The sequence below is a fragment of the Centroberyx gerrardi genome, chromosome 13 (genome assembly GCF_048128805.1).
Source record: "Centroberyx gerrardi isolate f3 chromosome 13, fCenGer3.hap1.cur.20231027, whole genome shotgun sequence".
Taxonomy (NCBI): Eukaryota; Metazoa; Chordata; class Actinopteri; order Beryciformes; family Berycidae; genus Centroberyx; species Centroberyx gerrardi.
The window spans coordinates 22,493,181-22,517,729 of record NC_136009.1 but is presented as its reverse complement, the minus strand read 5'-3'; the positions used below and the strand labels follow the sequence as shown (position 1 = coordinate 22,517,729).

The following is a 24,549-nucleotide window of genomic DNA, read 5'->3' as shown; positions in this document are numbered from 1 at the left end:
GGTTTGCTTGTTCGGCTTTTTCAAGAGTTATATTTCATGTTGTATGGATGGATCCTCATTCAAAGATTTTCCTTTTCAGTTTCATGCATACACAGTCAGTTCATCAGCTTTGATCACATATTGCACCGCCCACCCATGTAGGATTTAGAGGCGATATTCAACACAAAAACCTTCATGCGATTCTCTCTGCTTTAACAAAAACTCTCTAGGTTTAAGGGCCACGTGTTCAAGACGACTTGATACAGTATACAAAGCTTATTTCAGCCTTGAGTGCCTTTCTCTCTCCCTCTCTCTCTCTCTTTCTTTCTTTCCCCTCTTCTCTCTCCTTTCTCCCTCCTCTCTTTGGTTCTCATTGTAACCGGCCAACATCGTCGCGGCATATGACTGGCAAAGCGGCACCACGCTCACACATTGTGTTCTGCATACTTCTCTGGCTCTGGTTGAGAGATCCTGGAATGGCCTCACCGAAGCCCTGGGGCAGCTTAGTACATTAGTGTCAAAGGCCCCAGTGAATGACAGAGAACACCCTTTGGCGAACAACATTAAAATGTAGGCTAAAGCAATGTTTCCATATACGGCATTCAAATTGAGGAAAGCAATTCCAGTGCCGTGTTGTTTGTTTGTTGTTTGTAGATGATGCAGTAAATCACTGCTGTCATGGAAGAACCTTGCAACCTTGATTTTGGGGGATTTTCCTGTTTTTACTTGAATTGATTGTGTGGGCTTTTATTTTCAGAGCTACTTTAATGACCCTGGGAAAAACTGAACCAGCTCAAAACTCATACCATAATTTATATCTAAAAATAAGGCTGTTTTCTTTTTTTTTATTCCTGAAGAGTGGGCTTTCTGAGGAGAGTGGGTGTTCATTTGACGGCAACCAAAATAATATTCCTAATCAGACGTTTAAGCCGCATAATACTGTAAGACCTTAGCCTTGAACGCTTTGTTGCAAAAGAAGGGCGCTCTAGTGCGGCTAAGGTGAGTTGGAGAGTGTTCTGGTCCACACAAGGATCCATTCAGCTGATGTCATCCATGTAATATAAGCAGAAGTAGAAAATGGGGTTAAGGACCTTGCTGGTGCAATCTCTCTGAGGATTAAGGCAACAGAGAAGCATGAATAAAGATAGAAATCGGTGTGATGTGTGCATGTGTATTTATGCGTGTGCATGAGAAATAAGGAGCTGTGTGTGTGTGTGTGTGTGTATGTGCATGTGTGCGTGAGAGAGAATGCGCGCGCGTGTGTGTGTGTGTGTGTGTGTGTGTGTGTGTGTGTGTTTGTCCGTGAATTATGTATCTCTGCGTCTACAGTATGTGTGCGGTCATGTAAACAGATTTATGCTTGATTGTGTGAATGTGTTTGCAAGAGCCCACACTCCCGCGCACACATGCACCCACCCACGCACACACACACACACAGTGACACACACACACACACACACACACCTACACACAAACACACACACACACACACAAACCTTCTCCAGGAGCTGGCGGAGCTGTCTGCCCTTGGCATCTCTGGAGCAGAGATTCTGTTCAGGTGCCACCACCGTGCAGATGCACCGCCCGTCTGCATCCTGCGCCGAGCTGTACACCTGCCACCCCTCTTTTGGCCTGATGGTCTGCAGAGACAAAGACACAGGCACACACACACACACACACACACACACACACACACACACACACACACACACATAAAATAAATTCAACGCTGATGATATCACTATTATAAAATCCTGGCACACAGCTGTTATGTTTTCTTATTTTTTCCTCACGGGTCATCCATTTTGCTGCCTTATGCCCCCAAAGCACCGACACCAACCGATTCCACTGACTTGTAAAAAGTCTGGGCCTCGGAAGAACAAAGTGCTTTTGCTGTAAGATATTCCTCCGCTCTCAGTGTACGGTCTCCCGTGAGTTTCCTCCGCTACAATAAATACTGTTTTCTGGCCTTGATAAATAACCCGAGCGTTGAAATTCTTCTGTTTCTCCCCACTGGGCCTTCCAATGCCTCAACACAAAGTCCCACTGGGAGAAACAGATAAACCTGATTTGTGCGAGCTTTTTTTTTTTCCCATTCTTTATTACATCCAATATGCTCCACAGCACTAGAGCATAAAACTTAAAGAACATAAAGTTATGCATCATAAACCAATGCAGCGTATTACAACACAGCACCATCAACCAATGTCACAGTGTACACAGTGAAAGAGAGTTTTTTCTCTAAACTATTGATCAAAGTTTTTGTTAGTCTCCATAAGTGCTAGAAAAACTTGATGCCTACCAGACAAACAAATAGTATTTCGACCAACATGGAATGCAAAATAAACCATTTCAGTCATGGTTTACTGTCAGCATGGGAAATTAACACCAGCCACCAGCTAAATGATGGTAAACTTTGACTGTGGTTGGTAAATTTGTCTACACTAGCAGCCACTCTGGCAGGCAGCCATCTGTTATTCGGCGGTTGTTTTACATTCTAAAAATCAATCCGGCTGGTGAAATAGCGAGAATAGCGGGTGAACTTTGGCATCCGCCAGCTATTGCAGCTGGTGGATAGAAAAGTGAAGTTTATTGCCCTGTTTACAGTGCAGGTACCCTTTCCTTATTCCATTCATCCTTGCCTGTCAGCCTGAACACTTTAAAGAGCCTTTGGAATCAACCATGAAAGATCGGGTCCCCTCTGAGCAGGCGAAGGAGTCACGCCAAGAAGAAAGCACAGGCTTTGACTCATCGCATTCACTTCCCAGAGACTGTTTTTTTTCTTCTTCTAGTTAGCATCATAATATGTCACTTTGGGATAACGGTTCATACCGTTGCCATAGAACGCATAATGTGTTTCACTTTCAGAATGAAATGGCTGCTCAGACAATCAATTTGGTATTCGCAATGCAGGGTTTGCTGTTTTGTTTTTTTATTGCTCCTTTGAAGCTTTGAATTGTGTCTCTTCTGCCATATCTGCTTCCTCTATTTGCTTTTATATTTTCTTATCTTGAAGTCAAACAATGACAAAGCCGTCTACGCTATCACTCTTCCCGAGCTTTTATTCTTTTCCTTGCACGTCTCTTTTATCTGATCGTTATCAGATTGCAGGGAAATTGTTACATGTATCATCAAAGCAGTATAGCCCTGACCCTTGCCCACCTTAATATTGGTTGCTTGTACTGTTTGTGATCTAGGAATTGAAGCTTATGCTACTGCTGCCCTCACTGTAAGTTGCTCCGGATGTGAGTGTCAGATAAGTGCGGCAAATGTAAAATGTAAATGTGGATGTTTTTTTTATAAAGCCCTTGTTTTTTTAATCTCACCTGCACGATCTGAATATTTTCCTTCATTTTTTTTTATCAATTTTATATGTGCAAATAACTCTAAACTCTGAAGCTCGGGGTTAATAAGAACTTGCATTGCATGAAGAACAGAACCTCACTGAAAAGAGGGGGAAGAGAAAGTGCTTGCAGGCCATGTGTGTTACATTGTGGGGACACATCGTGGCAGACGAGGAAATCATATGACTGACTGGGTCCCTTGGTGCACCGTGACTGTAGCTGGAATCTGCCTCTCTCTCATGGCATCATGGCTGAATGGGATTAAAGGGGAGAGAAACAGCCTCAGCCCTTCTCTTGGTTACTGTGCTTTGAAAGGCTCCTAAAGAGAAGCCAGCTTCACTAATCTGTCGAAATAGTCCCTCTCCTCTGTCTCTTGGGTGACGCACATCCTGTCCCCTCTCCTCGCACTCACATTTCCTCACATTAAGACCAATCTGTAGCTCAGCCAAGTCAGATGCACTCTCCATCGAGGCTCTTTGTGAAGGAACTCTGTTCGAGGAGTTTTTCCTCTCATTGCATTGTTCCGACAGCTGGTTCCTCTTTTGTTTTTGGGGCAGCAATTTAGACTTTCTGACTCAAGATGGTAAAGAATATCGCCTTCGCCTCCAACTGTCCCCAGTTTTTATGAAAAAACATTAAAGATTCATTCCGTGCAGCACTTCCAGTCATGGCAAGGTGATACTACGGGAGGGCACTGCATCGCAATCAAGACACTGGCACAGGGACGGGAGTCTGCACGGGCGGGAGGGACCTAATTGACCATTATTCTTGTCCAAATGGCTTGGTGATCTGCAAGCTGCTCCTCCTAATTTGCCATAATGGTCCCAAACACACCCCCCATCTCCAAAGCTCAAATTGGCAGGATATAAAGCATATGAAAACATTACATTTTAAAGACATAGAGGGAGGTAGCATGAATAGATAGTATGCACAGTCTACATCTGATATTTGTTTATTAATCGATTAAGTCCAGGTTAATTTTATGCAGAATGTGCCAGTAGCAAGGTGTTTCGTGCAGCCCCTTCTATCTGGGAAGGCATTTGGACTTAATTGGCCAGTGTAATGTTTTGGGTTTTTTTTTTAATGATTGAACCACCACCACCACTTTAAATTCTGTATTTCTATTTCAGATTTCAATTTTTGCATCATTTTTGCAAATGTTGCATAGGTTTATTGTGTCAATTACTGCCAGTACTGTGTGTGTGTATGGGCTACAGAGACAATGGCAAAGAATTAGACAAACATGCAACACTGGAAATTAAAATGAAATTTGACTCATTTCTAATCTAAGTTATTAATCATTCAGCAACCTTTCTGAAATGCACCCCCTCTATTAGAGTTATCACCAATTGTTTAACTGAACTTCACAACATTCACTTTATGCATAACAGACCAAGTCGTGTTGAAGTTCATTCCAGTTTTGTTTTTTTTAGATATATGAAAGGCAGTCAAGGAAACTCACCACTGAAGGGCAGTATCCGAACAGGAGCAGAAACAACAGCGGGTCCAGGACCACGGACAGCGACCGCATTCTGTTGGCTGCAATAAAAAAAAACACGTTTCCCACCTCCGCCTCCTTTACGGGAATATTTCACGCAAGTTTCTGCCCGTGGGCTCTCGCCGTGTCCGCTGCACGCTGGTAAAACCCCTGGCTCCCTGACGAGGCTGCATCCACACTCATCCCCGTTACGCATGCCATGTGGGCAGCGGGGAAACCTCGTCACTGCAAGGAGCAAAAGTTTGTGGGCAGCGGTGAAAATCCTGCGTTAGGGACCCTTCTTCACGGATATGACATCATCCAGCTGCCCGTCTTGGCTTTTTAATGAATCCAGCTTGTTTGAGGAGGAACCGCCGGGGAGATGCGCCCGTGACAAAAAGTTACAGCCGGCGGTATTCAGCGGCAAAGAAAATAGAAAACAAAAACATTGAGGCATGCAGATTAGGGCTGCTGCTGCGTTCGTGTGCACGCGCAGGGAGAGAGAGAGAGATTGAGAGAGAGAGAGAGAGAGAGAGAGGGAGAGAGAGAGAGAGAGAGAGAGAGAGAGAATCACATCATCACATTTCACCAAGATACTATGTCATGATCTTGGCTACAACGGCTACAAAGTATTCAAAATATAGCCCATGTGTTCAGTTACTGTTGTCTTTTGAGTGGACGAGTGTGATTTATTTGCAGCGTGATAAGGTGAAGAGGAAGAGTGTTATTGCATTTTTGAGCATTACTTTAATATATTAGGGCAAAGTCTGCGCATTAAACGGGGGAAACGTTCCTGATTGCCAAGAACTCATTTCCGTGGAGAGGAATCTGAAATGTCACGTTACTGAAACTGATTAGACAATTTCAACTTATCACACGAGTAGGATATTGAAGTTTCTGTGGCATACCGCTGTTATGACATTTCCTCTGTGGCCAATATTTATTCCAAAGCCGTTAGTCTCATCATTTCAGGCCCTGAAATGATAGTGTTTTAGTGTTTAAAATGATCAAAAAGAGGTCTTTTGACAGTTATTTTGGTATATTATATATTTGGTATATTACACAACCATTTGGGAAAAAAATGTCACCTTGAAAAAAAAATCAATACCCAGTTCTAATATTTAGTAATATTTAGGTGACCCATTCTGTGAAAATATTATAATTTCATCAACCAAGGATGTAAGTAACGTACTTTCCTTTAAAAACAACACCATCTTTAGTTTTAATGTTGTGCTGGCGGTTATTGTGTAATAGCTGTTGTCACTTTTTTCAGATGGTGGTTATCTCATTTTGGAACAGAGCTAGATACTCTTTAACATATTTTTCCCCATCTGTGAAACCTTCACTTGGAGAGCTTGACTTGGGCCCGAGCCACAGCTTCTGTACTTGGATTGCCCTCCAGTCCTTCCCCCGGAGTCTGAGCTGTTCACACACTGCAGCCAGAGCAAGGCCTTGACTGCAGGAGTCACCTTCACCCTGGTGGGAAGCCCTGCCACCTTCGTACTCCAATCAGCGTTTCCCTTTTTAAAGCAGAACGGACAAGCCTGTTCAAGTTTTTCTTTTCTTTATTCAGATAGTGGAGGAAGCAGCAAAGGATTCGGAGGACGGAAAGCGCCGTCAGGCTTTGATCCTACAGGCCGGTTGAGGACACAGTTGGTTCCAGAGGCAGGGGGCCGTATCTCTCGGCACTCCAGTCAATGCTAATGCCTGTCAAGTAGAGCTAGTTTAAATGGGGGACCTGAGGAGCAGCGGTGTCTCCAAGGCCCCCCATCCAGAACAGCAGGCGGCAGGAGGGGGAGGGGGTGGGGTGGGATGACGGTGGGTTGAGGGTGGGGCGATGGAGCGCGCTGCTGCTGTTGGAGCGCTTCCCGTTGAAACAGTTTGAACAAATACTTGAACTCAAGGAGTGTCTTTGACAGGAGAAGGAGACAGAAGTTTTCTTGGCGCACTTGAACAAAGGCTTTTTGTAAGCCATGACCCGCATTGCTGATGAGATCCTCTCCAGCAATAACAATGGCTGCTGCTTGCTTTGTGGCACGAACAAGTCCAAATTGATGTTGACACATGATGAGCACAGGTTATCCTTTGCTATTCAAATATGCTTTCAAAATCGCTCCAAAGAATATGTTTAATGAAATAGCCGGAATCAATAGACTGAAAGATGTTAATGTCGCAGACGCAGCAGATTTATTGGTGTCTCTAGGAATTCTGTCTTGCACAAAAAACATAAATCAACAGAGAACAAGTAATTATCTGTAAGCAAGAGCTACAAAGGAGACATCAGTGTTGCTCAATACTGCAGTAAAGTACATGGTGCTGACTCTTACAGACTACTCATTTTTTAGCTTCCTTTATTCAGAGAAGTGTTTTGCTGAGTACACATGCTCTTCTTCAGCTCTTTCGCTACATACTTCCACACCTGGGATCTCAGTTCAGTCTTCTATTCCTGGTCAGTAAGCAGCTCCGCTAAAGCAGTCGGAGGTTAAGTGCCTTGGTCGAGAGCTGCTCGATGATAGTTAACTGCCCAGACTTTCCCCCATCTGTCCAGGGATTTAAACCAGCGATCTGCCAGTCACCAGCCTGCTTCTCAAACCTTTAGGCAAAAGACACTTTTTATTCCTCAAGTTATGTGCAGCGTGTCACGAAAACCAGACCCGGTCCTTCACTGATACATTTCATGTCGCTCAGCCGGAGCCTTTTCACAACCCTATTACACAGACATGGTAGGGTGGTTTGTAAGGACATCATTACTGGGTGTATGTATAAGACTTGGGGGTGGCAGGCTGGATCAGTGGTTAGCACTGCTGCTTCACAACAAGACGGATCTGGGTTCAAGCCTCATCCCCGGGCCCTTTGTGTGTGAAGTTTGATTGTTCTCTCCTTGTTTGCGTGGGCGGCTCCAGCTTCCTCCCACATCCCAAACACATGCAAGTCAGACTCAGCAGATTCTGGAGGCTCTAAATTATCCGTGGCTTTGAATGTGATTGTCTGTCTATTTTGTGTTAGTCCTGTGATGGGGCCGCCCGTGACCCTGGAAAGGATTAAGTGGGTAGGGAGAATGGATGTGTAAGAATAGCAGAGTGAGAATTTAGCAGTTCACAGTATCCAAAAAGGAAAGCAGAGAGCAACGAGTATGAACAACAAAATGTATGAACTTGGCTGAAATTTTCACATCCACAGGCACAATCCTCGCGTCTCCTCTCCTCTCTTTCTCTCCTCTCCTCCTTTCCTTTGCATACTGCCTCTCATTGGATTATATGGTTTATTTTCCTTCGACTCTCCTTGTTTTGATTCAGCAGTTCATGGCAGCCTTCCTCACCTTACACCAAAAACTCATTGTTCTGCCAAAAAAGACAAAAACAGGTGGCACCTCTATTAACTAACACCAAAAACAAAAAAAATATCAGTTTTGATCATAGGCCATCAGCGCTAGCCAAATTGTCAGGCACACTCAATGATTACTCATCACCATATGTGCTTTCACTGGCCAGACCACGATGACAGTATTGAGGTTTTAGTAAGTACACGGAGAGATCTACTAACAGATGTAATGATTCACACAGCAGAATAAAAACCCTCTTTGGAATGCACACAGGCGCCCGATACCAAACAAACCTCACAAAAGTCAAGATTGTTTTTTCTCTATTAGGCTAAAAGCATCGCTGGGACATGGCAGAAGATGAGGCTGTGAAACATAGCTTTGTTATGTGATTATTGTGTGGTTGCCATTGGAAATAAGTAAGTAAATAATTTATTCCATAAACAACATTCCAGTAACGGTTCATGCATTTTTCAGTACCAAGTTTCCAAAGCTGGGAGTGATGAAACTTATTTTAGTCGCAATATTCCTTGTGATGACGCATTGTATGTCAGCTACAAGTGAGCTAGTTGAAAGAAGTCTCTTATTAAATCAAATTTTGCTCAAAAAGTGAAATCAGCAGATCTATTCATTACTGATATCTAATAATCTGAGAGGACTGAGAACACGTGTAAAGTAAAATTCTATATTTTTATTATTCTTAGGTGTTTTAAAGGGACATTAAGTAATCCATGATGTTTATCGACCTCTATCAGCAACCAGTAGGAATTGCAACAACACTGGTAGAACTTGTCTCCTCCTACACAAGTCTCTGGCACAGAGAGAGAACGAGGCTTTTTAGCCTTCGTAGTAGTAGTAATTGTTGTATAAGTGCCTTGAAATTCCAGTGGGTGGGAAAGTTTTTCTACCAAAACAAGAGTACAAGCTGAGTCATTGGTATTGATCAACAGCCGTATGGGGATGTAAAAATCTTACTTATTGCCCATTTAAGATGTTTTCTTTCTAAAGTAGTTTTAAGGATGGATTTGTCTTTATTTTTGAGTCATGATTCTAAAGTAACCGTTTTTTTGAGCACTGGACATAATATAGCTTTTAACAATGAACCCCTTCACATAGCGTATGACACTCACTCCTACAGGAAGACATGAGCAAAAACAACAATCCAGATTTATGTTTTTGTTGTTGTTGTTGCCGTTTCAGACTGATGGAACATCATATTCACTGTTCTGTAACATCTATTCTTCAAACTGTATCCCGTGATTTATACGCTTTATTATCAGCAGTGTAACCTGTTCCTTCATACCCGCCACTGCTAAAATAACAAACTCCCTAGGAAGAAAAGATAATTACTCTCAATTTGCATTTGCTGTAGACACTTCACCAGCACTGACAAAAGCTCTGCATGGTATGCAAACAGGCTGGATTATGTAGTGAATCATAGTTCCTGCAATACCCATAACCATATAATTTCACCTTAAAATAATGGAAATCAAGAAAATTTTGACACAAAGCATCAAGAAGCATATACAGGCCGATGCTATGTATGTCTTTAAGAGAACAAACTGAACTGAATTGATAAAGAAATGCCCCTGGAGCTCCTCTGGAATGACACAGCATGTTGTTCTGTATTACAATGGATTGGTGCTGTCACAGAAAAGTGATGGTTTTGGTAATTTCTATGCTTTTACTTGAACTGAATGTTTACGTGGTCATTCATAGGTAGCACAATTTTTATGACTCCCATTCAAAACCCCAAATAGAATTTCAACAATGTATGATTGTCAGTCTGAAAATAAAGGCAATTTAAAGGGACGGCTGGCATACTCAACAGTGTTAAGAGGACTGGGAAACAGGAGACTGCTCGTGGTTTTAGAGAACCCAGTGGTGCAGTTAGCCTCAGGAACCTGAAACAGCCTGGGGATTATTGTTGTCATCCAGTGCCTGCACATACAGTCTGAACATACATGCAAAGCTACAGCAAGTATCAATAAATAATCATTGTGTGACCATCATGCATCACTGTTTAGCCTAATACATTGATTCCGTTCCCTCAGTTCCCCTCATTGTGATTTTAATGAATATAGCATCATCTTTAAGTGAATGCAAACCATTGCAATGTGCATTTGGCAAGGCACCATACATTTATTTCAGTTTTACATAGGTTGTAAACATACTGTAGTTACACAGGTTTGAAAGCGGCTCTGAAGTCTTTGCTATTATAGCCGAAAGCTAAGGAGGCGGAGATGCAGACAGATCTTGATCAAAGTCAAATCTGAGTCAGAGAAAGACAGTGGGAGAGATCAGACTGCCTGGGCTGAGGATGACTCATTAGAATCAATCACATGCACCCAAACACTTGTTACCACTAATCCTCCTAATCTTAAATTAATATGAAGGAAAGTAATAAGTATAAGACAGGATAGAATCACAACAAGAGTACTGAATGAGTAATCGTTTCTGCAAGTAGCCAGCAATAGACATTCAACCCAACATTGTTCAGAATCCAGTTTTAATATTTTTGAATGAACCATCCAAAGCACATGAAAACATTTCCTCATTGTTACAAAAGAAAAATCGGTATCGACAGGGCTGTTTTGTGCATTTATATTTAAAAAAAAACAAAAAACTGGACAGATTGAACTACACAAAATGTTTTTCTTCCTTTGTGAAAAAGATTTTCCACCCACATATATAAACTTAATTGTATAATCAAGATATATACATGGTTGAACATCCAAATATCTCAACTTTTTTTTTGGAGCAATTGAGGTATACAATCTGAAAGAAAAAAGTCTGTCTGGTAAAATAAGCCCTCTCTTATTGATTTAATACTGCAATTCAGCAGTTCAATATTTATATTACTATTTCATTTTTACTATGGCTGAATTTGCTAATGGGCATGCCAAGTATGTTAAAAACATGAGTCATTTATGAGAAAAGGAGTTTGAGTTAGGTGTTGTGTTCCAGTTTTGTTTGTTCTTAGAGGGGTCAAATAATGAAATGTATATTATTTACAAAAGGAACTTTTCATACTTACAAATTGTGGAACTCAAATTGATGTATATCATGAACGTTTTCAAAAGACAACATAATATTTCTTACCAAATTAGTTCTTAACAGACATTTCAAACAAACAAATATATTTATTGCAAATTTATTTCTATATAGTTTATCAAACATTTATTCAAACCTTAAGAGCTGGGACACATGCAAGTTTTGAAAGTGGATTCGGAAAGGAACAGTATTGTACAAAATAATAATAATAATTACAGTTTTATCAAAAAGCACTTTTTGTAGCACCTTGGGTGTTTTGTGGTTCTGCACAAAAGCACCTCTGTGGTTGTATTCAGAGCAGCACCTGCAGCATCCAGAGAGGGAGGCTTGGTGGGAGGGGGGGGGCAAGGGAGGGTGGGGCTTGGGGTGAGTGGATCCTCTCTCTGGTGCTAAAAGTGCGCCACTGTCCGCCACGGCATCAAATGTCCTTTTCCTGATGTCACTCCCATTACTAACTTAAAGTCATGTGATTCTGGCCCTACAAGGGCGAGGAGTAGTTTCCCCTGGTCAAAGCTTCCATGACGGGGTCGGGGGGCACTCTTCTTCTTCTTCTTCTTCTTCTTCTTCTCCAGGCTTGAGTGGATCTTCTTGGTAACAAAAAAGAACACAGGTTTGGTTCGCGAGGAGAGAAGGCGAAGGTTGTCAGATCTCAGCATGTGGGTGTTACTATGTGCCCTCTGACCCTGTCCTTCAGCGGGGATGGGGGGGTAGGGGGGAGGGAGGGGGCGTGTCTAGCCGAGGAAACAGACGGGGCCGACCTCGAAGCCAAACCTCTGGTTGGGGTCCCCAAAGTCATTCAGCATGACGTCGATGATGGGCACCTGGTCGATGCGGGGGGTGTTGATCTCCATCACCGTCTTAGAGTAGCCCTGCTTCAGCTGGGGGTGGGAGGGTGGAGAGGGTTATGAGTAAGGTCGTGTAGGTATGGTTCTCACAGTCTTTTAGTGGAGATGTTAAGCTGCGTGCATTTTACATTTTATTTGTATTGTAAGTCTAAAGAATAATCTTTTGAAAGAACGAACAGGAAGTCAAGAAAATGCTTCATTGTACCATAAATAGCATAGGATAGGATAGGATAGGATAGGATATACTATACGTATCCTATCCTACAACAAGGGTAAAAAATTCTCCCCATCATCAAACAGCAGGGATTCAATTTTATTCATGGTACACATTCTTTATTAAGTACTGACTGCACTGACTGACTGACTCTCTTTTTTTTGTCATTTTAGACATTCAAATTATAAGTGAACTGTGCAGCTTTAAAATCGACTGGAGGTTTCCATCTACAGTATCTCTTGTATTTGAGAAAAAGTGCAAACTCCACTCCATAAACCAAAAACAGACTGTCATCATTGGCATTACTATATTAATTACCAAGCATCATATAAATCCACCGAGGCAGAATCAATAAGGAACTGCCTATGCTTCGCTTAGCCAAGATCTAATTAGGCTTGGCCCTTGATGCTGCTAGACTGCTTTTACACAGTGATACTGTAAAACTGACTTCACTTGATTGTATTCTTGCTTATTCTATATACATTGCAGTATGATGTTTGTCTACAGCAACCAGTGTAGTAAAGTAATGCATTACTGTAATCGCATTACTTTTTCCTGTAACTGAGTAAAGTAAGGCATGACCGTTCCAATTTCAGTGATCACATTACAGTCACTGATCTAACAGACTGGTTGTTACTTGCGTTACATTCTTTATCCTTTTTAACAACTTTAATGGTGTAATAAAGATTCCCCTTGTCTTCTCCTGCCTTCAAGTCATGTTGGACATATCGGAATTGCGAGTACAGCGCACATGAACGAGCCAACAAAGTGGCAAATACAACTCAAAAAGTCAGAATTTAATGCTGTAGGCTCTATCTTGATTAAAAACCGTAAAAGATTCAGTGTCTGTCATTACTTCTGCTGGTAATGTGAGCTTAGGTCTACAATATTTATTGGCCCAATGAACGCAAGTAAGTCTAGCACAATCGTTTTAGGGTGTAATGGAAAAAGTAGTACACAAGTAGTGTAACTAATTACTTTTCTTGGGGAGAAATAAGTAAAGCAATTCATTACTTTTAAGAAAAGTAAGGAGTAATGTGTAATTCATTACTTTTTTCCAGTAACAACCCCAACACTGACACCAACCTACATATTTGTGATGATGTAGCTTTATTGGCCAGGTCTCTCTCGAATAAGACATTTCTAAATGGGATTTCCTAGTTAAATAAAGGTTAAATAAATTTTTAAAAAAGACAGTTAAACAGCGTGTGCCTACCGAGCAGCCGTCTGACAGGGCCTTGATGAAGGGATTATTGTCGTAGGACATCTCCTCATCGTTGGAGCCCAGGAAGCGCAGCGCCTTGTCGTAGCTGTCGGCCTTGGCGTCGTACCAGGCCACCGACTGGTGGCAGATGTAGGTGAAGTTCTGCCGTGCCGAGGAGCTCAGCAGCTTCAGGAAGGTCATCTGCACTGTGTTGATGGTGCTTTCTGCCGCGTCGACGTAGTTCAGCTGAGGGACAGATGGAGAGAAGGAGGGAGAGAGGGAGAGAGGGAATGGAGAAGGGATAGAAGGAAAGAGGGAGGGAGATAGGGAAAACGGGAGGGGGAAGAGGGAATGAAGGAGAAAAGGAAGGATGGAGAGAAAGAAAGAGAGGGAAAGAGGGAATGAAGAAGGGATAGAAGGAAAGGGAATGAAGGAGGGAGAAAAGGAAAGAGGGAGGGAGACAGGGAAAGAGGGAATGAGAGGGAAAAATGGAGGGGGGGAAGAGGGAATGAAGGAGGAAAGGAAGGATGGAGAGAAGGAAAGAGGGAGGGAGAGAGAGAAAGAGGGAATGAAGAAGGGAGAGAAAGAAAGAGAGATAGGGAAAGAGGTAATGAGATAGGGAAAAAGGGAGGGGGAAGAGGGAATGAAGGAGAAAAGGAAGGATGGAGAGAAGGAAAGAGAGGGAAAGAGGGAATGAAGAAGGGATAGAAGGAAAGAGGGAATGAAGAAGGGAGAGAAGGAAAGAGGGAGGGGGAAGAGGGAATGGAGGAGAGAAAGAAGGATGGAGAGAAGGAAAGACAGAGGAAAAGAGGTAAGGGGGGTGAGGGGAGGGAGGGAGATGGAGGGAGGGATGTAAGACAGAAGGCGGTAGAACAGGAAATAGAGAGAGTGGGTGGGAAGACTTTACTGTAGACAAAGTGTCTGATAAACTAGCAAAATTGAAAAACTTATCTAGAAAGGATGTGAACGTCTAGTGAGAGCTAATACCAAAAAAGAAGAGAAAATAGGAAGTCGGCTTGGGTTGACTTACAATTTTGCCACGTTTAAATTCACTGAACCATGAACCTGGAGCCTCCTTGGGCCAGTTGGATATTCTAACCTGTTAAGTAAAGAACAAACAAATAATCAAATTAATGACAAAATTATGACTTCTGAGAGTAAATGTTGCAGTAGTTGAATACAGATTTGGGTCACTTAGTCGCAAATTATTCTCAGTGTTTATTTCAACCTTCTTTAATTACCAGATGGGTGGGGTTTGCTGCATACTGTGCATACTTTTAAATATTTTCCTATGATGGTCTAACTGTAATTTTCCTATGAGGCAAACCCCACCCATTTGGTACCAGGTTAAAGTCTGCATGAAATGAACTCCCATTACTTTTACCTCCTGGAAAACCCTAACTCTAACCCTCATGCTGCACTAGTAGGCATAAATACAAATTTCTAACCAATAAGACCATCAGAACAGCCCCGCCCATCCGCATCCCTCCCATCAAACAAAATCGCCTTTCTCTCCCTGACTCATATTCGATTGGTTTAGACTTTTGACTGCTCGCTCACTGCATTATGGACATAAAGTAAAGATGCTTTTTCATGGGGTCTTTGAGGCAAACGCTCAGAATTATTTGCAAATACCACTTATTATTATACCAGGACTGGTAATACTGTATGTTAACATAGCCACTGCCCATTACTTACTCCTGTGGATTTCTTATCTGGGTAGATGCAGGTTTCTCCTCCTGCTGTGAAGTTACAGAACACCTTGATGGCATCTCCTATGCATCCCTGGTTTGGATCAATCCAGTATTCACCTGGGAGGGAAACACACACACACACACATGAGATTGAAGGCAGTGATAGTCTGCACTGCCTTGGCCTTTATGCTATGTGTTCTTGTCTAAAGTTGATTTAAGAAAAAGGAGAACGGCGCACACCGCTTCCAACTCTCCAACATTTATTCAACTATTGCACAATGTCTGGACCCTAGGTCATCATCGGGTATTTCTCCTCTTTTTCACTGCTCTTTTTCTCGTCTAAAGTCTGCAACATCTTGGACAAGATCGCTCATCCATTTCACAATATACTGATGCCACACATGAGTTATTTCAGCAATAGGTTTCCACTTGGCAGAATGTCTACAGGGAGGTTCAGACAGTTGTTTGTTCCTGCTGAGGCGAGGCTTTGGATTGAAGACAGTTATATCTGACCCATCTTACTGTGTTTTTTCAGTAGCAAAGGCACTGATCATTATTTACTGTACACTGTGTTTCTGTGAGCAATTTTCTGACTGCACTCTGTGTATTGTACCGCATCACTTGTGTTTCACTGATAACATTTCCTGCATGGACAATTGTCATGTTACTGTCCATTCCACTGTTTGTCTCGTCACCTATTGTACGCTCAGCCGTCCCGTTAGGGGATCCCTCTTTGACTTGGCCCGCCCAAGGTTTCTTCTATTTTATTTCCTAATAAGGTTTTCTTGGAGGTTTCTCCTTGCTATTGTGTGTCTTGTGCTTTGTTCTGCTTCCTTGTGTTCGTCTTATATCACTCTGTTCTACGACTGATTGCTGATCAGTTAGATCTAGTTAGGCTCGTTCTCTGTAAAGTCCAAGAGACATGTTTGTGATAAATAAACAAACTTGAACTTGAACTGCTGTGGGATGAGTAAAGTATTACTACCCACACAACAACTACTAATACCATCACAGCAACTCTACACCAAATTCTACTAGACTGATACTACTTTATAATTCTGAATCATTGTTAACATTAAGATGAACACCACCCTCCCACCCTACCGTCTGGGAAGTCAGGCTGGCTGAGGTGCAGGTCGTTGCAGGTCCTGGCAGGATTGTCCTGGGTGCCCATGGGGAACTTCATGCGCTCGATGTCCTGTTTGAGGTTGTTGAGGGACCCGAAGACGTCCTCCATTCCCTCCATACCCATGGCGTCCATACCGTAGTCGGCCAAGGCCTCGTCTCCCTGCATCTCAGCCTGCCGCCTGGTCTTCCTGGCAGCCTGCTGGATGGGCAGCGACTGGATGATGTCACCGGGGGGACCCTGTAGCACAGAGGTGAAAGGTCATAGCCAGAGTAGGTTATCTTTATCAACATGTATTTATCAAGGAGTATGCATGCTGTTTTTCAGTAATGGCCTTCTACAGTAGTCCAATACAACAATCTTCTACTTTACTGGGAATTCAAAGTCTTGCTCAGTGGCATGATGACAGTACAGTACTTCTCTAACCTGTTAACACTATTGCTGCCTCATCTTGAGAGCATCCTTAGTGCATTTATGAGCATAAGGCTTGGGCAGACATCTGGATCTACCCAGATTTAAACAGTAAATTGAACAGTTAACTTACAGGTGCTCCAGGTGGTCCAATCATTCCAGTGTCTCCCTTTTGACCAGTTGAACCCTGAAGGGAACAAAAGGATCGTGAGCACAATTAAGAGGGAACCCAGTCCAACGAGACACACGTTGGTAAATATATAATATGGAGAGGGAGAAGACCATAACTTACACTTGATCCCTTGGATCCCTTGGATCCTTGAGGGCCCTGAAGATAAGGCAAAATTAAGAGAGATGAACAACAGTCATGATATGACAGAATGGAAAAATATATTTGTTTGTTTGACAGGAAGAAGAACTTACAGGAATACCAGGAGGACCAGGAGGGCCGAGAGGGCCATGAGAGCCACCGATACCCTGACAGACAACAGAAGACATCGATCAGGATACAATGAATGGAGGTCCCATTTAAGATTTGATATTAGACGGATGAGTTTGTCCAACGCGTCTTACAGTACTATGATTGCGTACCATTTTTAGCATACATCTATCCAGGGTCACGATTTTATGAAGTCAGTGTAGTTACGTTCCTACGGAGAGCATAACTACATAAGAAAGCATATTCTTCTAGACACAGAGGTTGACTTACAGGATCACCCTTGCCACCACCAGTACCCTGAGGTCCAGGCAAACCTCTGTCTCCCTTTTCTCCGGACTCACCAGGGGGTCCAATCAGACCAATCAAACCTGGGTGACCCTGGGAGAAAAAAAGAACAAAAAGAAAGACAAAAGCAGAGGAACAAAATTACAGACTAAAAACAATAATTATACTAATTACCCATTTGACAGAAAAGTAATTTCATATCTAATAAAGTTTAATTCCATTCATTCATAATGTCCATTTATTATCCACATAACTGTTAAAGAAAATGAAAGTCCTTATTCAAAGTGAAACTAATATGCAAATCCACCTGTAAGTTTATGAACAATGTCTGGCCAGAGGACCAGAGTTCTGTCTTAGTTCTGCATATAAATAATTAGTGTGTTTATAGTGGTCGTCATATTTAACAATGGTGGTCTGCCTCGGCACCTGCTGCTAGACAGAGTTATGGCCATCTGCTTCTATCCCATTCGACTACTGCATGCTGGCATTAAACCAATGACCATTACAAAGATGATATTATCGGACTTATACATATTCATTCGCTGCACTAAATCATTGTGTGAAAACTCCATAGAGCGAAACCTTTCTTCATCTCACTGGGAGAAAGTGAACAAAGCGATGGAGGCAATAGCCCTAGATGTTTGCTTACTTTGGAGGCTTCAGATAAGGCGCATATAAGCAGATATGAGGAATACACAATGAAGCAATTTGAGATTAGCATCATAATAATGTCTTGCCTTCTCTCCCTTGGAGCCGGAGTCACCTTTCATACCAGGAAGTCCAGGGGGTCCCTGTGGAGAAAAAGAATCAGTTTGTCAAGCACAGCTGTCAGTGAAATGAATTAGAACTATTACACAGTGACAGCCATCGCAGAAGTCTCATTCCTGTGCCTATCCTGTATCTGTCCTGCATAGGCACTGCAGCAACTGCTAAACAATACGGTCTTGAATGTTATCAGAACAAACCTGGTATACTGTAACACAAAACCCTTTTCTCTCAGATGACTGCACAGTAACAATGTCAAATCAACAGTGCCAGTGTTTTTATATGAGTCCAATTAACACGCAAAAATATACTGTGCCAGACCAATCCATGCGTCTTCTGATAGCTGAAAACAGCAGATTTGACTTTTAGAAACAATTCCTCTTAGAAGTGGGCCAGCACTGCAGCAGCAGCATTACAAAACATGAACGGTCCTTCCACTGTTTGCCATGGTAATTTGGCTAGTACAGCATAAAATGGTGATTATGGAATTTTAAGGGTTAGTTGCTATGGTGACAACTCTGGGCATTAAGGCTGTAAAGTCTATCACACTTGCTTGAGAACTGTGCAGATGTGTCTGCTGCATGAGTGCTTAGCAAACTGTCGAAACTCAACTGAAAGCTAACGTTAGCGACAAGGTTAATGCAGCATTATCAAAGATTGTACTTCTCTCGCTAGCTCTTCTAGACAACATTAGTATATTAGCAATCCAAAGGCAGCAAGATGGCGAATAGGCAAGGCGGAGAAGCTCCTTTGGTTCTTGCTGCAAAACCTCTCACCTCAGCGACTTGCCGTAAATCGGTTTATATGAAAGCTAGGCCAAAGGTACACATAAAAATGGCCGCCGCTCCGACCATCCTGCAACGTTAATTTGAATGGGAATGACTGTTCTATCCATTCAGGTTCTGTGAGTAGCATGCATTCAGCACAACATGGGACTTCTAAGACAACTTCATCTGTACAGTAGAGTAGATAGATGGTCTACTAGGGAGGACAGAAGGACAGTCTCTTACTAGAGGTCCAGGAGGGCCATCTTGACCAGAAGAACCAGGAAGTCCTTGCTCACCCTGAGAATAAACAAAGAGTTCACTTACAAAATGTGAAAAACAATAATGCCTACTTTTACAAAATGACTGACAGCACACAATTTTAACAAATTATGGTAATTAATGAGAATGCTTTTACAGATTGGATTATATTCCAGAAATACTGAATTATGGATTTTAGTAAATAATCCATTTTCAAAATGTAGTCATAGCATTTTGGAACAGTACTCCTCAAACATGAGCTTTTCTGCATTAACCGTGAATTTATTCACCACTGGAAATTCTGTAGAAATGTGTCCCTGCCTTTTGTGTATACCATGACAATATAGAGTGTCCTGTGGCATAAATATTCAGGGTTTTTCATCAACAAAAATCTACTCACAACGGGGCCAGGGATTCCACGCAGACCTTCTGGACCAGCCTTTCCAGAGGGTCCCTGAGGTCCGACGGGTCCGGTTTTGCCAACTGGCCCCTCAGCTCCAGCTTCTCCCTGTAAAAAGACAAAATTACAATACATTAAATATTCTTAACCGACCTTTCGTGGTACACAGGGCCAATACACTAGTAGATACTTGCTAGTGTCCTTTTGCAATGTATGAAAAGTCTCGTAGTCTCTGTACATGTGTGTTAGCATGGAAGTTATCAGTATGTCTCTGCACCAGTGACAACAAGACCTTTATGGTACTTGGGAATTAAAGTGATCCAGATTCCAGAAGTCACAGTGTTTTGATATTCTACACCGTCTGCCTTCACAAGATTGGAGAAGTTTTGAGGACTTGTAAGACCCTAACAGATCAATTGTTGCCAGATCTCGTCTATTGTCCTTGAAGAGCAATAGGGAGTTTTAATGTATTGAGGTTTCAGGGATGTCATATCAGCCAGGATGATAGGATGAGGGGATTAAATTGTTCTGACAACCAATTAGGCCTGGATTTGACACTCTAGGATCACCGCACAGGCTTTGGCTTGTCTCCATCAAATCAACTCTAATCCTTTACCTCAATGTGGATAGAATGTTCACTCTGTACGTGTGTGTGTGTGTGTGTGTGTGTGTGTGTGTGTGTGTGTGTGCATGTGTGTGAAAGGGAAATGAGTGACGGAGAGCGAGCAAGAACAAAAGAAAGAGAGGGGTTGTTTCTAAGATTTGTCAGTTTTTGTGTGTGTGCATTCATTTGAAACAATTGATTTGAAGACAGAAATGTTTTCATCAAGGCTGATATTCAAAAAGGTTTTTCCAATTTGAGTCTAGTCTGCTGTGCAAACATCGGGATGTTATGGGTTTTAACAAAGCGATCAAATCCACCGATAGCCTCAAGGAACCCCATTGCTTTTCCACTGAGACTAATTTGCCCATTTTCATCAATACACAGGATCTGATATTAAAATCCCTGTGCTGAGCACCTATGCACCTGACTAGGGCGTTACAGTAAGGGGGTTGAGTGGGTGTGGCTGTGTCATTTAGATGATCAAGCGGGTGCCTAACATCTCAGACATTTCACTGAATTTGGTCCACATCGCCTCTAGGAGGCTAAACAGCAAATTCTGGCAGCCATTATCCAACCTTTTCTTTACCTCATCTCAGCACTGATCAGCTCTACACAGTTCAACAGTTTCATCTAATTTTTAAGTCCCAAGCTAATGTGGGAGGCAGAGGGTTGGTGACTTACCTTGGATCCCTTTTCTCCTTGTCTGCCCTCCTGACCTGCTCGTCCAATCGGTCCCTGAGAAGGACAGGACAGAACATCAGTCAAATGCCATCATGATATTGTAAATTAATACATATGTCACTGTAACGAAGGAACGGATGAAGGAAGGAATAATAATATTTATGTGGACCCCAGGAAGCAGCTAATGGGGATCTAAATAAACAAAACAATACAAAAACTAACTGACTAACTAACTATAGCACCCATGGCTCTTCATGGCTAATTTTGCCTATAATGAAATAAAAAGTACACAAAATATCCTCTAAAAGGGAAATGACACAATTATCCAACATTTGCTGACAAGCAGTAATTTCATGTACATACTAATTATTCAGCTGATGCATTCTCTGACCTTGAATAGTATAAAAAAAAAGGGGTCATTCAGGGCCAGACAACGTCAATGTAAGTAAATTGCCCTACATTCCTAACAGGCTGAGCTAAAAGCACATCAGTATTTTCACCAAACAGCCTCCGGTCAAAGCCTTGTAAGTGGGCTGCCATTTGCCATTAGAAACCATAATCTAATAGAGCAAACAAAAGAGAGGCCGGTCCTCAATGTAGGTTATGGGCATTGGCAAGTATATATGTGCATGAGTGAGTGTGTGAGTGTGCGAGAGTGTGTGCATGCATGTGTGTGTGTGTGTGTGTATCCGTGCGTGCATTTGTGTTAATGTAGCCAAACAGCCCCATGCATCAGTGACCACCGGACCTGAGCCAATTTCGAAGAGATATTGGGAAAGAGACCAACCAGGAATTACCATAGTGAAGGATGAAAAAACATCATATCACAAAGTCCATTAATATGGACATGGAACTGGGCTCTAATTTGCTCTGCAGCCTCTGTCACCTGGATGCTATCCCCTGGAATACAAATGCTGGGCCTAAAAGTGCTTACCGAAGTTTTTAAAATGCATGATCAACCTATCAAGCCTGTATTTTAAATTCGAGCCACAGAACTGCATGGTAAACATGCAAATGAGTGTGCCTAATGCTTAACGAGGAAGTGTTTGAATTTTTGTTAGGGAAGCACCACCACTGCTAGAAAATTATTAGGCATTTTTATCTCAGACGTTGCTATCTTCCTACTGATCATCTTCTGCCCAAACAACCTACAACATCTACTCACAAGCTGAGCGATCATGATAAGCTAGAGAGACTGTGTATGAGAATGTGTATCAGCCTCAACAGATTTTTCCTGTCTGACCAAGACATCACATTTAGAAATCTTTGTTGTGAAACTACGATTAAGATCTTTTCACCAAGCGGCTTCACTGATTGATCCCTCTCGATTCATGATAGCAGGCAGAAAGTCAGTGTCTATCACGCATCTGTAACGTTATGAGCTTAAGCAAGAGTTGTATGGTATCTACGTCATTTTGCATTAACATTTTGAGGTAGCAGCAGAGTTAGGTGGTACAGCAGCTCTGCACCCTTGGCTGAGTCACTGAGGGGAAGTTAGACTTTATTGAGCATGAGCTCTGCAGTATAACAAGAAATTTCCATACTGAAGTACACAAAATGGGATGAATTGACTTTAAACATCAAAGCCCCTATTCTCACTAGCCATGTTGTGCCAACCGTTCATTAGAGCGCATTAGTGTTGCGCTTTATTGCTAACTATAAAACATTATTACTGTAAATGGAAGGGATCGTAAAAATGCTACGCTAGTGAAATGAAATAATCTGAGCTCGAGTCTGATGTGGCTGAAAAGGCATAAAGCGCCAGAGCTGGAAGTGACAACTTAATTTCCTGACATAAGTAGCCAGTCCTACTGCTTTAACATTACTGCCAGTCAAACTCACAGTGGGTCAATATTCTCCTGCAGAACAATCTCCATCTCCAATTACTGGCTGCTCTGGACAGTCAGTTAGCCAAGGACATCACTTCTCTTCTCTATCTTTTATTGTGTTTTTTCATGCACATTTATAGTAATGCAAAATTCACAATTATGAGAGGTAACTGAATTACTATACACTCAGCAATAGCTCTGAGCTTGTAAGAGTGTTCTGAATGCAGAAATAGAGCACATCTCAAGAGATCAAGAGAAGTATCCTCTCATGCATCATTCTGGACTTGTACTCACCCTTTTGCCAGGAGGTCCTGGTACTCCAGCCTCACCAGATGGACCTGAAGGGCCCTAAATTAGAGTAGATAGAACACTTCAACTTAAATCCACTTCATAGCAAATTATGAGTTTGATACAAAATGAGACATTCACCATTTGAAAGTGATACTCACTATTACAAAATAATGGATGGCACTAAATTAAACAAATTATGGTCATTTTAAAGGGTAGGAGGTAACATAAGTCCTTTGTTGCCAAAATTATAACACTTTCACAGACTAGATCCTCTATATTATAGACATTAAATGTTGAATTGAATGAGAGACTGATTTTTTTGTCACAACGGATATGTAACCTCAACAACTTCACTGTTCCCCTTGGATCTCCCCTCACCTAATTGTTGCTATGTTCTTTGCTTTACTATATGTGTCAAGTACAATTTGCCTAAATTCAGTTTCAAATCACTCATTCAAAATGAACAGTAAAGTGAAACAGGAATTCACATAGCAGTGATAAAGTTACCAATCTGATCTCAATAATTTATTTATAGCAGAAGATTTCCAGCTTTTTAATTTTGAAGAAAATCCTGAATTGAGTGAACTGAAGGCGAATAGGTCTACACATTCAGGGCTGAATCACATTAGGTTGATGCATTATGTATTGTTTGCTACCACTACCCTCCCACACCACTGCTGTAAATGGGAATGTGATCTTTGTCAACTTGCCTGGCGTACTGAGGATTTAAATTCAAATATACTGCCTTCAATATTGGATTCAGAATGTGACTTATGGCTTATGACATTTTCCATTTGTTTACATGGCAGTTTTCATGCATTCAGAGGGTGTAAATGACAGCAGACTCACAGGTTGACCGGCTTCTCCGTCATCTCCTTTGTCTCCTGGTAAACCATCAATACCCTAAGGGAAATACAGAGGATAGATGACTCACATGGAATCGCTCAACTCAGCTCATACATCATATAGTGTAATGCCATTTGAGGATACAATTTGGAGTTTATTTATGTGCACATATAACAGATTTTGCAGGAGAGATAAAGCACCCCAAAGGGCTTATCTCACCTCAAAAGAAGCAAACAAACAAATAAAATCAAAACACTAAATGCTAATTCTACCACGCAGAAGATGAAAATCAAGAAGAAAACATGAAAAAACAAGAAAACAAACAGTAAAGGTAGTAAAGGCATCTGTATCGCTCTTTCGTTTTCAGTATCATACTCTTATTACTGGCATTTAACGTTGCACATGTATGATCAGAGCAATGCATATTCAATGAATGGTATAGTACCCTAAACATACAGTTCAATGAGAACATCAGACTGATTTAGGTTTAAATATAGCACTTACACCAACACCAGGCTCACCAGGGGGGCCAGGGTCTCCAGGGAAGCCGACAGGACCCTGCAGACAGAGCGAGTCAATAAGAAGACTGAGCTCCACTCAGACATTTGACACAGTGCACATCGCGTCAACAACAGCTCTAACAGCAGACAGCTCCACTGAGAGAAATTTGGCACAGCGATAGTATCAGTGACAGTTCTAATAATGGCATCGGTCACG

The 24,549-nt window shown here is 42.0% G+C and overlaps 1 protein-coding gene across 3 annotated transcripts in view; it reads right to left on the bottom strand.

Annotated features, from left to right (window-relative positions):
* Positions 1 to 10,015: 10,015 nt before the first annotated feature.
* Positions 10,016 to 24,549, bottom strand: part of LOC139915234 (collagen alpha-1(XI) chain-like) — an 87,743-nt gene continuing 73,209 nt past the window's right edge. For all 3 annotated transcript variants that reach the window (XM_071903766.2, XM_071903768.2, XM_071903767.2), the window contains 16 exons: positions 24,337 to 24,390; positions 23,836 to 23,889; positions 22,990 to 23,043; positions 20,867 to 20,920; positions 19,582 to 19,689; positions 19,167 to 19,220; positions 18,129 to 18,182; positions 17,377 to 17,484; positions 17,091 to 17,144; positions 16,960 to 16,995; positions 16,801 to 16,854; positions 16,235 to 16,496; positions 15,135 to 15,247; positions 14,467 to 14,535; positions 13,449 to 13,682; positions 10,016 to 12,051 (listed from right to left, as the gene is read on the bottom strand). In XM_071903766.2, the coding sequence (XP_071759867.1) occupies positions 11,905 to 12,051; positions 13,449 to 13,682; positions 14,467 to 14,535; positions 15,135 to 15,247; positions 16,235 to 16,496; positions 16,801 to 16,854; positions 16,960 to 16,995; positions 17,091 to 17,144; positions 17,377 to 17,484; positions 18,129 to 18,182; positions 19,167 to 19,220; positions 19,582 to 19,689; positions 20,867 to 20,920; positions 22,990 to 23,043; positions 23,836 to 23,889; positions 24,337 to 24,390 (1,509 nt within the window). In that variant the 3' untranslated portion in view covers positions 10,016 to 11,904. The remainder of the gene's footprint in view (positions 12,052 to 13,448; positions 13,683 to 14,466; positions 14,536 to 15,134; positions 15,248 to 16,234; positions 16,497 to 16,800; positions 16,855 to 16,959; positions 16,996 to 17,090; positions 17,145 to 17,376; positions 17,485 to 18,128; positions 18,183 to 19,166; positions 19,221 to 19,581; positions 19,690 to 20,866; positions 20,921 to 22,989; positions 23,044 to 23,835; positions 23,890 to 24,336; positions 24,391 to 24,549) is intronic.